General features: G+C 37.7%; 3 protein-coding genes across 4 annotated transcripts; 2 read left to right on the top strand and 1 right to left on the bottom strand.

Annotated features, from left to right (window-relative positions):
• Positions 1–1,427: 1,427 nt before the first annotated feature.
• Positions 1,428–5,650, top strand: LOC104000444 (myosin-2-like). 2 transcript variants are annotated; one of them, XM_018818784.2, is made up of 7 exons: positions 1,428–1,532; positions 1,723–2,247; positions 3,143–3,272; positions 3,552–3,698; positions 3,781–3,857; positions 4,240–4,455; positions 4,763–5,650. In XM_018818784.2, exons 2-7 carry the CDS (start codon positions 1,798–1,800, stop codon positions 5,219–5,221), a joined length of 1,479 nt encoding a protein of 492 aa, XP_018674329.2. In that variant the 5' UTR covers positions 1,428–1,532; positions 1,723–1,797; the 3' UTR covers positions 5,222–5,650. The 2 variants fall into 2 exon arrangements, with proteins under 2 accessions (XP_018674329.2, XP_009420769.2); XM_009422494.3 differs by having other exon boundaries at positions 1,437–1,619.
• An 876-nt stretch (positions 5,651–6,526) lies between these two features.
• Positions 6,527–8,559, bottom strand: LOC104000443 (pentatricopeptide repeat-containing protein At1g28690, mitochondrial). The gene has a single exon (XM_009422490.3). The coding sequence runs from the start codon at positions 8,406–8,408 to the stop codon at positions 6,873–6,875; it is 1,536 nt and encodes a 511-aa protein (XP_009420765.3). The 5' UTR covers positions 8,409–8,559; the 3' UTR covers positions 6,527–6,872.
• A 108-nt stretch (positions 8,560–8,667) lies between these two features.
• LOC104000446 (universal stress protein PHOS32) lies at positions 8,668–14,115 on the top strand. Its single transcript, XM_009422495.3, has 3 exons — positions 8,668–9,609; positions 13,210–13,252; positions 13,747–14,115. The coding sequence occupies exons 1-2, from the start codon at positions 8,808–8,810 to the stop codon at positions 13,212–13,214; spliced, it is 807 nt and encodes a 268-aa protein (XP_009420770.1). The 5' UTR covers positions 8,668–8,807; the 3' UTR covers positions 13,215–13,252; positions 13,747–14,115.
• Positions 14,116–15,419: the final 1,304 nt, after the last annotated feature.

The following is a 15,419-nucleotide window of genomic DNA, read 5'->3' as shown; positions in this document are numbered from 1 at the left end:
TCACTTCAATTATTTCATAAATTTCATTAGTAGTTTTAATCTTTTATTTCTATCCATTCTAGACCCAATCTCTTGCATAAATCTATGTTAGATCAGAGAGAGAGAGAGAGAGAGAGAGAGAGAGAGAGAGAGGTGTTTTGGATGAGACCAAACCCCACCAAGCACTACGCCCACAAAAATCTAATCATAAAACGAGTGTTGAGATTTGTATCATGTCTAATATTCATCCCACATCTTCCTCAAACAATGGGTTAGTGAGAGAAGAAGAAGAAGAAGAATCGATGGAGATGTCACCACGTTGCTTGCTAATGCACCAACATTTGGTGGAATCAAAGATGATCAAAGTATTTTGATATGGTTGGTGAAGAAGGTCAAAAGGTAAACACTCTAAATAGTACTACCAACTCCTACTACATGCTTTCCTCAAAGCCGAGGAGGGAACGCATGTTATGGCCATCATTACGATGCTAAAGCAAAAGAGAGCTTCCCCTCCTCCCCCCCAAAGCTACTCCTCCACAAATAGTTAATCCATTGGGGTTTTGAGTCTCCTTCAATTTTGTGTTGATCAATATTAATTTTTGTAGGGTTGACTCTTAAAACCATTTTAATTACCACCACAAATTGAAACCTTAGATTATGTTCATTATTTCGATCAATTCAAAAATAATAATAAAAATTATTATTTAACATCATACATAAATATATCATTTTAAAAAATATTTTCTCATTAAATTGATTATTACAAAACCGATACTATATATACATCTTCGTTTTGAGCTTACTAAACTAAAATTAAAAATATCTTTCGAGTGTTTTTCATCCATAATCTATAAATCATAATCGACTATGCAATCTTTTTTTTTTTTTGATCGAGTTTTGCACCACTTCAAAAAATATTTTTTTCTCTTCTAAGTACGATAATACTTAAAAAATAAATGATTTTACTACGTCACATTAACGATCAATATTAATCATATGAAATAGTTATTTCTCGCTTGCATTCGACTAAATGATATATAAATCCAATTCTAAATCATCTCAATAGAAAAATATAGGAATCTTGATCGATTGCCAATGCACACCCAATGCTTTATGTTATTGATGATTCATCTATTAATCTTAATTAGGAAAACAACATTACAATTTGTTGATAGGGTTATGCTCGAGCACTAACGGGAGATGATAGGGGCAGTGGGGTCATTTCACACATGTTCGTGCCGTTGGAGACGCTGCCAAAACTCCTCGGCGCTTCGGTGCCACTCGAGATGAATTGAGCCATCGAGGTTCAGATATTAACGGAAGTGCCATCTGCGAGCCAAAGCCTGCAGTGTGTGTTGGCACTCGTTGTAATTTTCTCGAAAGACGACGGCTTTTGCCTTTCTTGCGGTCTTTTATTCCTTGGGAGAGGGAGGTGGAGAGCGTGGTGTCGACTGGGTCCGCAAGTTTGAATCTTCGGCGGAGCAAGACCCTGATTTCTCGCTTGGAAGGCAGCGCTTCGAATCCCCAAAGGTCCGCGGCCGGTGGAGATTGAGGTCAGGGCTCGGGTCTTCGATTCGAACGACCTCCGCTTTTCCGCTTCTTTCGTCGTTTACGCTTGCTTGAAGAAGAGTCGGTTTCAGGTCCTGATCGATTCTCTGGGATGCTGTTTGATTCTTATCGAAATTTTGATTTTTGTGAGAAAGATGCGTTTTTTGACTCCGGAATCGCTCTTTATGGTGCTAGATTGTGGAATCTTGGATTCCGGTGGTGTGTTTCCGTGGATTTGGGGGCTTCTTGATTGAGCTGTCGGCTAATGCAATGGCTCCTATGGTCGTTCGGAGCTCGCTAGAGATAATGCTGGATGCCATCAGGCAGAGGGATGAGCGGCCCAAGGATCTGCCACCTGCTTTGCCTGTCCGGCCAACCTCGAGAGGGCGGCTGCCCACTTCGAAACGGTCGTTGCCTGTGAATCTTAAGCTTGACAGTAGTGCAGCCAGAAGCTTGTTGACCAAATCCATGAACTGGGAAGACAAGAAAGAGGAGCAGACACGAAGGAGTGGTATCAATGTGGTGATCAAAAACGAAGTTTTTGGAAGCAAGATCATTTCAGATGTGGAGCAACTGGTAGAATCTGCATACATTAAGATGCCAAACCTGGTCAGCTACGAGGAAAGAGTTCAGGTTGCTGATGGCACAGATTTGCTACCACTAGTTGTGACAAATAATAGTATAGACTGTGGTGGTACCATCAAATATGCCATGAACGAGGTAATCACTGTTGCTTGTTTATAGTGTTATGTGCACATATTACCAATGAGTCAACTATATTAGCATGATTAGTGCGCAATATAATAAGAAAGTAACCTATAAATCTGTAAAATTGTTGAGAATTAGATGTTATAGATTATATGTGTTTTTGCATTTTACTGCTAATATGTTGTCTCATAAAAAGATGTAGGAGCATTTTAAGAAATAACATAAATAGGAGAAACTACTGAGTTTGTTTCAACTATTATTTCTATTTTTGCCAATTTGTTTTCAACACTTTTCTTATAATTGCCTGTCTCATCGGCTTATGCAGATCCAATTTAAATTACTTGTCAGTGAAATGAGTTTGCTAATATGCCAATATAATAAGAAAGTAACCTACAAATCTGTAAAATTGTTGAGAATTAGAAGATGTTATTAGATTATATGTGTTTTTGCATTTGAAATGAGTTTGCTAATATGCCAATATAATAAGAAAGGAACCTACAAATCTGTAAAATTGTTGAGAATTAGAAGATGTTATTAGATTATATGTGTTTTTGCATTTTACTGCTAATATGTTGTCTCGTAAAAAGTTGTAGGAGCATTTTAAGAAATAACAGAAATAGGAGAAACTATTGAGTTTGTTTCAACTATTATTTCTAGTCATTGTTTTTGCCAATTTGTTTTCAATACTTTTCTCATAATTGCCTGTCTCATTGACTTATGCGGATTCAATTTAAATTACTTGTCAGTGAATTGATTTTGCTTGAACTTGGATGAAAACATGGTATACATCATTGACAAGCAATCATCCATAACAATCAGTTAACATATTATCTATCGGGTCCTTTTACCTTCTGGCATTACAAGATGTCTTTTACTTTCAGCTTTATCTCGTATATAATTGCCACAGGTTGCTGGATTAGGAGATGCTGGAAATCAAACATTGCAGGGTATCCTCTGGCTTCAAAAGAACTATCGTGGTGTTCGGGCTCGTTCTCGCTATCAACAGCTGAAGAAGGGAGCAACTACACTGCAATCATGTACGTGCATAGTATAGAAAACTCCGCAATTTGCTTTTCTGAAGCTCATATATCTTTAAGCAAACTTTATATCACACTAGATAATCTAGCAGCCTAACAATAGGGCAATGTTATATTTGCACTTGTCTCAATTGATGCTTTTAGCTGGTTAAATGGATCTTAGAGTAATCCTAGATGTTTTTATCTTCTTTTATGTCGAAAACAGAAGCCATTTTTTCTCTAGGGAAAGGTTCCACTGATCCTAAATGTTTTTATTGGTAATGTGCGCTAAAAATACAGTTGTAAGAGGTGAAAGAGCAAGGCATAATTTTGAATTCTTGACGAAGAGATGGAGGGCAGCTGTTTTTATCCAAAAGCATGTGAGGCTGTGGCTTGCTAGAACTGTGTTCAAAAATCAGCAGAAGGATATCATATTTTTGCAGTCCGGTAACATATTGATACATTTCAAGTACATTTTCTTTTTGCTTTTGGATATTTGCCCTGATCATGAATTTTCACTCTTCTGCAGTTATTCGTGGTTGTCTGGCCAGGAAGCATTTTATGGTCTTAAAGAAAGTGGAGGTGTCAAAGGTCATTCATGTTAAGGTACTTTATTCCAGTTTCATGGACTAATACTGATCACTAAGGATGATGTTGTGCATTTGTTTGATTTTGTTTTCCCTCGTTTTCCATAGAAATTATTCATCTTCTGGTTTTTTGGGCTAGGGTTTCTGGTTAAGATGAAAACATTATTTCAAAATACTCATGTAAACGATGAAGCTATTCAGTGCCGCAAATATCTGGATGCAAACTTTCATATTTTTTTGCAAATGGCAAATGTTTTTAATGTCCTTTTTTGAACTATTGGCCACTGCAGTGTTGTTTCTTTAGATCCAACTAAGCAGTTGACTTTGATCAAGATTTAGAGATTGCAACTTATATGTATATTTGTGCTCCCTGTTAAAAGGGTTGGAGTTTCGTCTTGCAGGACACCAACAACAATGAGCCTCCTCAGATTCACCCCTCTATTCTGGCCGAATTTAAGAGTCAGATGAGCAAGGCAGAAGCAGCACTGAGAGAGAAAGAAGAGGAGAATGCTATTTTGAAGCAGCAGCTTCAGGCGTATGAGACAAGGTGGTCAGAGTATGAGTTGAAAATGAAGTCTATGGAAGAAACCTGGCAGAAACAACTGACTGCTCTGCAGGTCAATTTTAGAACCATTATGCACTCTGTTGTTAGTGAAGAGATTGTATGCCATGAAGGTTCTAAACTAACATTTCCTAGATATTATGCACAATTATTTTGCTTGTCTGTTGGACATAGTTACAGATCATGAGAATCCATGATATCATATAAAAGGTCAAGTAGGCATATTGATCATTCCATTCTCATAGAGTCATGGGTATAACATTTTTTCGATATTGAAAACAACAGTGTTAAGTTTCATTCTCTCAAAAGCATGTCTATATTTTTTTGACACATCAGCTAAAAAGATCATTGGTTTACTGCAGATGAGTTTTACTGCTGGAAGAAAGAGCATTGTTCCTGAAGAAATGACAAAACAGCCTGGATGGCCAGATGCATCACAAACTAATCACTACTATGAAGCTGAAGATGATGAATCTGTTGGTGCTCAAACACCAGAAGGCACACTAGCTAAACTGCCTAATGCATCTGATGCCATGCAAGTAAGAAACAATGATACCGCGTGTAATGCAGTTATCCAACTGATAAAGGAGTTTGATCAGCAAAGGCAAGTTTTCGATACTGATGCTGGCTTACTCATTGAGGTGAAATCAGGAGCCATAAACCCTTATGAAGAGCTCCGAAATCTTAAATCTCATTTTGCTTCATGGAAGAAGGATTACAAGATGCGACTAAGGGATACAAAGACAGCATTACTAAAGCTTGTCAATCCCGAAAAAAGAACATACAAAAGATGGTGGTGCACCACCGTCGCTGCAAGATGATACAGATGATGTGCACCAAGAAATTCTTCCTGGGCATCATAATTGCAGTTATGCAGATGGGCTTTCTAACTGCAAATTTGAAGACTTAATGATAGTTTGACCAGAACCTTGATGGTCTCTCTTGTTTGCATCTGAGGAATTTGGTTGCGCCTCTTCTTCATTTGATGTCTCCATAATATCATCATCATCATCCATGTGTACAATGCATATATGGCTTTTGTATTTTTCCATGTTGTTTAGGAAGAGATCACTCCTGCAGTGAAAACGAAAAATTTTAAGGGTGTGACAGTAATAGATGTAGAAAAAAACCCAATGTTCCGTCATACATTGGGCAGTTGTATCTTAAATTTTCCCTATCTTTTCCCCATTGGGGTGATCCTTGTAACCTTCTCATTTTCTTAATGAAGTTTGATTTCTTGTCTTTATTAATCTAGAAGTTGGATCTGAAAAGCCAAACTAAACTAAGTCCGGTCATCTTTTACGTATCTCCCATTTTTCTATAAAGATCTTTACTTATTTATAACAATTCTTTGAGTTTTACACATGCATCTGGTGCCAATAATTTTCCATATGCTCTCAACAGAACTTTTTTGCCCACAACTTCACAAACTTTGCAAGGAAACACTGCTAATATTTTTTGGAGCAGCAATCAGCCTCCTACCTTTTGTATGAACACCTATTAACGTAATCTTATCCTTTTTTACGAAAAGAATATGTCTGAAGCTTTGGTTTGGGCAGCTGCAATAATATTCTCATAAATAAAAACCAAAGCATCAGTTCGAGTTAATCAAATGAAACAGAAATGAGAAAAAAGATCAACTAGAAAGAGGACATACCTGAACCTGAAGACATACACATGTACACTTTGTTGAATTATAGATAAATTAGAAAGATGTGAAGTTGAGAGAACACCTGCCAAAACTCAGTACCAGTATTTGCTTCCAGCAATCGCCTTGATTAGCATATAAAATTTCTAAAGCCATTTAGGTCAGAGAGTCTCATTGTTTGTGGTGAGATATCCAACTGTAGTCTTCCTTGACTGCTCTCACTGCAAAAATGATGCCAGTGGATCAGAGGAAGCATGATCCACCTGCAGGAGACTTGCCATTGCATCATAAGGAAGAACATATACCCACCAGCCTGTTAACAAGCAATTTGAGAGGCAATAGACCTACTGGAGCCTTGCCCATGTACAAGGAACGAGTAAATCTTGAAAGGAGAACCATTTAGAATGCTAAAAACTTCAGCCAACTACAAAATTGAAGAGTTAACATGGAGGAAGTGCTTTTCACTTGCCTAATCAGATAATAGCAAAATGAGTTGATTCAAACAGAGCTTGTCTGAGAACAAACAGGTAGTATGTAGCATGATTTCATTTGTGTCACCAATTTCCACTATAGATAAAATTTCGATACTCCCGGTAACACCACAGTGTGGATTTCACTGCTACTATGAAATGCCGTGGTGCTAAATTTGTACGGATATGGACTCATTGAGACTTGCCCTCAGGCAAAATATATAATCAGTATCCAAATAGGTTACAAACTCAAGCCAAAGTTGTCATCCAGGACTTCAGAAGAATTTGATTTCCAGTCAAAAAGATTGGTCTTCTCCATCAGCATCAATTTCGGTATTGCAAAAAAAGAAAGTTTCAAAGACCTTTGTCCATCTCCATCCAACTTTGACCAATGCCTTTGGAGACACCCCTTGCTTTCATCAAATCCCTTACTTCACTGACACCTTGCCATTTCTCAGCAGCTGCAAAAGTGTTGGACAAAGCAATATAAGCCCCTGGCCTTCCATTTTGACTCAGCTTAAAAACCTCTTTTGCTGCAGCATCTGCCATCTCCAAATCTCCATGAAGTCTGGATGCTCCTAGCAAAGCTGTCCACACATCAGAATTTGGCTTCTCAGGAATCTGCTGGATGAAGTTATATGCGTCACTTAAATTTCCATGGCGGCCCAGTAGATCTACCATGCAGGCATAGTGTTCCATCCTTGGTTTAAGTTTATAGTCCCTTTCCATGCTCTCAAAAATCTTTTGACCACTTGACACCAATCCAGCATGCCCGCAAGCTGATAAAACACTTAAGAACGTGGCATAATTGGGCCCAACATTTTCGCTTTTCATTTCATAGAAAAGATTAAGAGCCTCATTTGGGATTCCATTCTTTCCATACCCATCAATTATTGATGTCCAGGTAAAGACATTCCTATCTGGCATGTGGTCAAACATCTTCCGAGCATCCTCGACTTCTCCACATTTTGAATACATATCTAAGAGTGCACTCCCACATTTTACATGAGAAAAGATTTCCATCTTGATCATTTGGCCATGTATCTGTTGTCCAACATCCAGAGCTGACAAGAGAGAGCAAGCTCCGATGACACTTACAAAGGTGGAGATTGTTGGCCGATAATTCAGCCGTTGCATCAGCTTGTAGACCTCAATTGAACTTGTCGCTGCCTCTAACTCTTTGCTATACCCTTCGATCATAGCATTGAACACAACCACATCCTTCTCTGTTATATTCTGAAATATCTCTTCGGCTTTACCGAAGGCCCTCTGATTCATATACCCAACTATCAGCGCAGTAGAACACACTAGATTCCTCACCGACATTGCATCATAGACACTCCTAGCATACCCAAGATTCCCATTCTTCACATACGAGTCAATGAGAGCAGCAAACACAACTTCATCAGAATCGATTCCTAATCTGACAATCTGAGTGTGGACCTGTCTTGGAAATCTGCACGAAGCCAAGCCCGCCAACAGTTTCAGGGCCATCGATAAGGTGAACCCATCTGGCTTTTCACTCGAGAACGAGAGCTTCCGTACAAGATCTAACGTCTCCTCAGAACGGCCTTCCCTGAAGTACCCAGCAATCATGTAGTTATAAGCAGATAGAGTTCGCCTTGGCATCCGATCAAACACATTGCGGGCATGAACCAGCGAACCGCACTTGAGGTACAGGATGAGGAGCTTGATTGATATGTTGGTGTTAGCTTGGAGATCAAACTTGATGATCTGAGCGTGAAGAGCTTGGCCTTTGAAGGGGCAACTCGATTCAATAAAATGCTGTAGGATTGAAGCGAGGGAGTTGACTTTTGCTGGGAAAAAAGAGTCAGCATGGAAACGGCGGGTAAATGGGCTCAGTAGCCGTCCATCTCTCATCTCTCTCATCACATCCAGTTTGGTGTCTGCTATAAGATCTCAATCTTGCTATATAAATTGATATTAAGAGAAATGATGTCAATGTTATATATATATATATATATATATATATATATATATATATATATTCAATTTATTCTCACTAAGACTAAATGGAAAAAGGTTTTCTCGGCTATAAATAAAATAAAAGAAAAAAGAATTTTTCTTAATTCTCGTATTTTCTTCTCCATTTTATTCTTATACTCCATCAGCTTGTTTAATACGCCTCTCCTTCTTCCTCGAACCTATCCATTCGCAAACCCCTTTCTCTTCGCTCCTCTCTCTCTCTCTCTCTCTCTCTCTCTCTCTCTCTCTCTCTCTCGATAGAGAAGGTTCGGGAACACTAAGTTGACTCTAGTTTTCTACGGGATGAACCCCCCGCAGACCCGACCGGAGCCGGATCGACAGGCCTCTACGGCGCCACCTGCGGCTACGATGGCGGCCGCGGTAGCACAGGCTGCCATCCAACCATCCTCGCCTCGCTTCTTCCTCTCCTCCGTCGCAGCTGCCTGCCCCTCGCCTGGCTCCCACCGCAGGATCGCGATCGCGGTCGACCTCAGCGACGAGAGCGCCTACGCGGTGAAGTGGGCAGTCCAGAACTACCTCCGCCCGGGCGACGCCGTAATCCTACTCCACGTTCGGCCCACCTCAGTCCTCTACGGCGCCGACTGGGGCGCCATCGACGTCTCTGTCTCCGCCGCCGATGCTGCGAAAGCGGAGGACGCTGGCTCCGAGGAGTCGCAGCGGAAGCTGGAGGACGACTTCCATGCCTTAGCGGCGGCGAAAGCCCAGGACCTCGCCCAGCCCCTTGTGCAGGCTCAGATCCCGTTCAAGATCCATATCGTGAAGGACCATGACTTGAAGGAGAGGCTTTGCTTGGAGGTGGAGCGGCTCGGGCTTAGTGCTGTGATCATGGGGAGCAGGGGCTTCGGAGCTGCGCGGAGGACTAACAAGGGGAGGCTTGGAAGCGTCAGCGACTACTGTGCTCATCATTGTGTTTGCCCTGTGGTGGTGGTGCGCTATCCTGATGAAGGGACCAGCGACGCTGCGGAGGCAGGCTCTATCGATGGTGGTAATGCAGTGCCTGCCTTGGGCACGGCAGGGAAGGATCCGGAATTGCAACCCGTGCCAGAAGAGGATGAGTTCCATGATGCATCCAGTGAGCAGAAAGGTTAGGCCTTCTTCCATGGATCGCTCATTAGTCTTCCATCTTCTATGAAATGTGTTCTTTGATCTGGATTTCACACAATAGATTAAAGGAATAATGGAATTTTGTTCTTTTATGCTCATACGAACAACTTTTTTTAGTTTCAAATAGATTTGGTTGTTGCGTGTTTGGATATGGTTTAGTGCCTGTGACTGTGGTTTCTCTCCCTTATCCTTCTGTTCAGTGGATGAAGTGGGAGTTTATATTGGAGGTAATATTTGTTTACTGATACGGTAACGAACAGAATTTGGTTGACCAATACTACAAATTTTCTTCTCAGGCAATTTTTTGTTCTCTTTTAAGTTTCTTATCAAGGCTTTTCAGGGATTGATTTTTGAAGTTTCATTCAATCTCTGACCAATTATTGATATGTAGGTTGTGGTTAGCTCCATCTGTAGGAGTATTCATTAATAATTAGTGCGCCTCAACCTAATGTTTACCTTTTTTTTGTATCAAGTGTACGCATTTTGGTTGCCAGAGTGTCTTGTCACGAAGCTGAAAACCAGGACCAGTTCAATTATAGGAGCTTTTATGAGTGCCTCAACCTTTTATTAATTCCGAAAGTAGTAGGTACTCAGCATCTTAAATAAGAGAGGGTTGGATAAGGATGCATGTCTTATTGGCTATGCAATATGAAATTGTGGGATCACAGGTGACCATTTGTTACGCATCCAACTTGATGCATAGGATCAGTTTTATTTTTCTTCTATTTAGGACTTCAGGTTGGGGTAAGGATATTTTTATTAGACTATTGTAATGTCCACTTTGATGTAAGACGATGAATGATATTTTTTTATCTGTTCAACAATTACAATAACTAGCCATAATTTCCCCACTGTTTGGGTTCCGCTCTATGGATTTATTTGGCTACATCAATCTTTGTCATTTTGTATAAAATAAAAGCTGTTGTTAAATCAAAAGCGTTGAAATCTCTTCTTATAGTTTATAGTAAAATCTCCTTAGGGCACTCTGTATCTCTCCTCACACTATAAAGTTGAATAAAAATAATTACTAAAATGATAGACCATTTCATTATTTATATTTATGGCTATATTGGCTGAACTCCTGCAACTGGATGAGTCTGGGGAAAGGAAGAGAGGGAAGAGAAAGAAATTTAGTGGGTTTCATAAGAGAAACATCCCGATTGGTTGGCAAACATTGTGTCAGTGACCAACAAGAATGGAAGACAGATTATAGAGTTGAATGTGTCATATGTTGTTCTTGGGGCATTGGGATGTAAACTTGATCCATATTGGAATATAGTACTATTGGATTTACTGGGTTTCCATCCATTGACAGCCTTGCATGCATGTGTGGCGGTTATGGATCAAGATGCAAGCTAATTAAGTATTCTTTACGTGATAATTTTGGCTCGAAATCCATTATTGGATATAACCTAGCTGTTATTTACAAAACAATATACTGTATGTTGTACATAACACAGATAGTGAGATCAACATTGCTCCTATTAATCACCCTTGAACCATCTCCAATTTGATTATTAACTGAATTGAGTCACTATTTAAGTCATTGGATAAATTTATTTATCAAATTCATTCTACTAATAATTTTATATTGAGGATGATTTACTATAAAAAACATCTCATCGAGATAGATTGTAGCTTTTGTCCCAAAAGACAATGGGTCCCTTTTCTATGGATATAGGATCCATAAGGATGCTTTACAATTACAGATGTATAATCTTTTTCTGATATTTAGAAGCATTAGCAAAATTGGCATCATAAAACATAATAAGAATTAAATGTAAGTCATGTTTTGTTTCATATTTTAAACTCGAACTACTATGTCATAAAGTTAGTGCATATAAATGGGAGTATAATAGTTTAGTCCTACTCAAATCCAAACACAACTAGTCACGTGAATACTCAAATCCAAGCACATTATCTATTTTCCTACCTGACTTAATCTCAAATTCGATTAAAAGTTATCCAAACCTAGTTTAAGTCAGGTACACCCGGATACTCAAAGATCTACTAGAAATATCCATACAAATTCACTTATCTTTCTCTCTCGAAACATCAATTTCATGTCCCACTCATGAATTCTATTTGGTCAAGTTTCAATTTGTACTCGAGAGTGGTTGTGCCATTTTTTCACAACAAATTGTATTGAATTTTCTTCAAAATGCAGTTCTGTGAAATTTTCTTATTATGTGTGATAAGCGTTAGCAGTCATGCAGCCGGTCCATAACAAGTGGAATATCATACTTTTCCACCTAGTTCGCTTCAACTCTAGGAGTAGTACACTTCAATCCTTGCGTTCTTGGTTCATTAGTTACCATATGTTCAAAAATGAAAAATCCACTAAAAGGATTCCAACATATTCACTTCGCTTGCTCCGTTGAAAGATGAATTTCATGACCCAATATTGAATCCTATGTGGTTACTTTTTAATTTATACTCATAAGGGGTTGTGTCGTTCTTTCACAACAAATTGTGATAATTTTTCCTCTAAATGCAATGCTGTGACATTTTCTCATCTAGTATGGTAAGCCTTAGCAATCATGCAGCCAATCCATAGCGAGTGCAATATCATATTTTTCTGCCAAGAATTGCTTCAACTCTAGGAGTACACTTCAATTCATTCTTTCTGGGCTTATTAGTAAGCGGTCTTCCATTTTCTTGAGAGATCCATGTTTCTGCTAGACCACTAATGAGTTTAATATGATCCTGACAATTAGCTTGGATCTGATCTTGCTTCTGTATAAAATGATCCAGAAATCTGGAACTGTGTAGATGACCTGGTCGTTGACTGTTTAGGGGTGTTATTCTGATTTTACATGTTTGCATAACATATTAACAATCTTCTTTGACTTTTTTCTTGCTTTCATCGAGATTTCTTTAACAGCTTGTGGTTAGCAGATGCCATGTAGATTCTGAGAATGAGATTTATGGCTTCAGTACCAGCAACGGTTATGCCTTTATTCCCTCCCCGGGCTTTTTGTGCTGGAATTGTTTAGGATTCTGAATGCCGTTGAAATTCTGCTGTTCTAGCAAAGAATAATTTTTTCTTCTGTTTTCTTGGTTTCATCTCTTTGATTTCTTAGTATTTTACAAACAGGTGGCATTATATTTATATTGATTAAACTTTTTGCAACAGCTCATTTGTTGGGAGATATCCTTTACTTGGCGTCATTGATTTAGTGTAATACAACTTATTTTACTTTTATTTGGATTTGACTTGGATTTCTCCCACAGACAGTCCTCCTTATGTACCTTTTCCCTTTTATTACACATCTTGCATAGTTTTTGAGCAAGGTGTGTAACACAGGGTCAATGGTGTGCAGGTGGGGCTTCGGTGGGGGAAAAGGAAGAAAAAATGGTCCTTAAGTTGGATATATGAGAAACAGGGGCCTTTCTCTGGACATTGTCCTTCTGACTTACATTAGCTTACAAGAATTAACATATTCTGATCTCATAGTAATTCCAAAATCTGAAATGCTGCCTAAAAGTTGATAAGATTGTACCTTCATCATCATGTACATTTCTGAGTTTGCAAAATCTCCAAAGATTCACTTGTTAAACTAATTCTATGTTCATGCAGATTGACAAGCGAATGGATTTTGGCATGGTTCTCTTGAATCAAGGTTAGAAATTATCAAGTTTTAGTGACTATTTTTTAATAGTCAGTAAATCTTAATACCAATAGCAATCTCTGTACCAGTTTTGTGTTTCATAAGTGATTGTTATTCAACATTTTACCTTCTTGGCTTCCATATGTTTGCTTGTTTGTGAGTTATCTTGTTTTAAGCAAAATTATCAATTGCCTGCATAACCTATTCAAGATATCAAAATGCTGGTTCACGATCTTCCTCTCGAGTGACTTTTTTCCATCATTTTCTTCTTTTGGTCTTTGATAGTTGTTTCATCCTTATTAATTCATGAGTTCAAGATCTTGAAATGTTGCTTCAAGATCCTTCTCTTGAGTGACATTTTCCCATCGGTTTCTTCTCTTTTGGCCTTCGATCGGTTCTTCGACCTTGCTATTTCATGATTACATATATGTGTTTTGCTTTTTTGTCATACGGTATATTTTGGCTGTCGTTAATTTATTCCATGTGCTATTATCTCAATTTGCTAGAGTTCTGTGGCCAAGTATCAAAGGGAGAAACATACGAGACTAGCTGAGAATGAGGCGACTCCGCAGCCTTATCAAATGAATCTAGTTCAACAATTTGTCCCTTGTTTCACTATCTACTGGCTCGATGATGGATGAGTATCTTTTTCTGTTCCTCAGAGTCTTCTTAGTATCAAAAAGTTTCAATTGCTTTGTGAAAAGTATTTATGCTTCCAAAACCATGCCCTGTTTGCATGATGCCCATGTAGAGTTGCATGTTTATTTCCTGTCCTCTCTGATACAAATAATAAGAACCATCACACATGCACATGGTTTTATGATTGTAAACATTGTATTCGAGTTATTATGGCTTTTGTTGCTTATGTTGTTATATGTTTTTGTTGTTATTGTTGTATGTTGCTATCATTAGAATCAGTTTTATTTGAAATAGAAAGAAATTATTATGAGCTTGAGAGATATGAAAGCTTTGACCTCAAGTAGCAAAGCTGAAACCCTCACCTCCTCTATCTGCAGCAATCAAGATGCAATCTTTTTCCCCTCTCCAATATCACATTGGTGTTCAATTTCATCTCTCTCTAGATGATTATCTCACATCTCAGAGTGTGATTTTACAGAGTGACAGAAATAAAGTTTTACAAGGTAAGGGAAACATATCAAGAATAGAGAATACTTGAGTGAAGTGATAAAATAAGCTAGCTAGCCTGTTTTGAGTTGTCACATGAGGTTTTAGATTTTCCATATTTGATGAGTGAGTCTAATACATCATCATGAGATCAATATATTAGGTTAACTTAATATTTATTTTCGTACTTGATATTTAGGTATAATTTAATATTTAATTTAATTTTAGGTTTAACTTATGTAACAATTGATTTGTTGTCATTATTATAGAATTATATAATTATGGATTTCGTCCTATCCGAAATTAAATTCGACATAAAAGATGTTTTCCTCTTAAAATCAATTGAAGGGTATTTTGATATTTATGAAAAAGATGTGAATATAAAATAATATATTTTTTATTTATTATTATTTTTTAATTATTTAATTATGGGATTGTTTACACATGCTGGCTCGAATATGTCAATCATTCTCAGCTTATTAGTCAGATTTTTGTAAAAAGATTCTTTAGTATAATAAGAATATTTGTTAGTTGCTTCTCTTCCAATGGCATATAGACAATTCTTTCTTCAATTTTTTCCTTTATGAAATGTCATCGTCCTTCGTGCCTAAGAAATATTCTATTCTTTGATCTTGTTATTTTCATATCAAATTTTTTTATCTAGAATATATTTCAATTTTTCTAATTACGAGATATTATTGCCTATTACGATAATATCATCCATATAAACTATAAGAATAGTATTCTCTTTTATCTGACCATTTATAGAATATTCTATAAATGATAGATCCATGTATGCTTTTTCCTCTACTTCTTCATTGACAAAGACATTTTTCATATCTAATTGATGTAAAGACTATTCAAAATTAATTGAAAGAGATAACAATAGGTTGAAGATTTGGATTTAGGAGTATCAATAGGACTAGTTAGTTGTTGGTTAGGTAGGTTTAGTAGAGTAAAGTAGGGAGATAAATTTGATAAGAAAATATGAATTGATAAAGATAATTTTTAAAAACAATCTTCAGAATTCTCTCCCTAAAGATGAGTTTTTTGA

Source organism: Musa acuminata, chromosome BXJ3-10 (genome assembly GCF_036884655.1).
Source record: "Musa acuminata AAA Group cultivar baxijiao chromosome BXJ3-10, Cavendish_Baxijiao_AAA, whole genome shotgun sequence".
In the NCBI taxonomy this organism is placed as follows: Eukaryota; Viridiplantae; Streptophyta; class Magnoliopsida; order Zingiberales; family Musaceae; genus Musa; species Musa acuminata.
The sequence above is the reverse complement of the archived record's forward strand: the minus strand, read 5'-3'. Positions and strand labels throughout refer to the sequence as shown.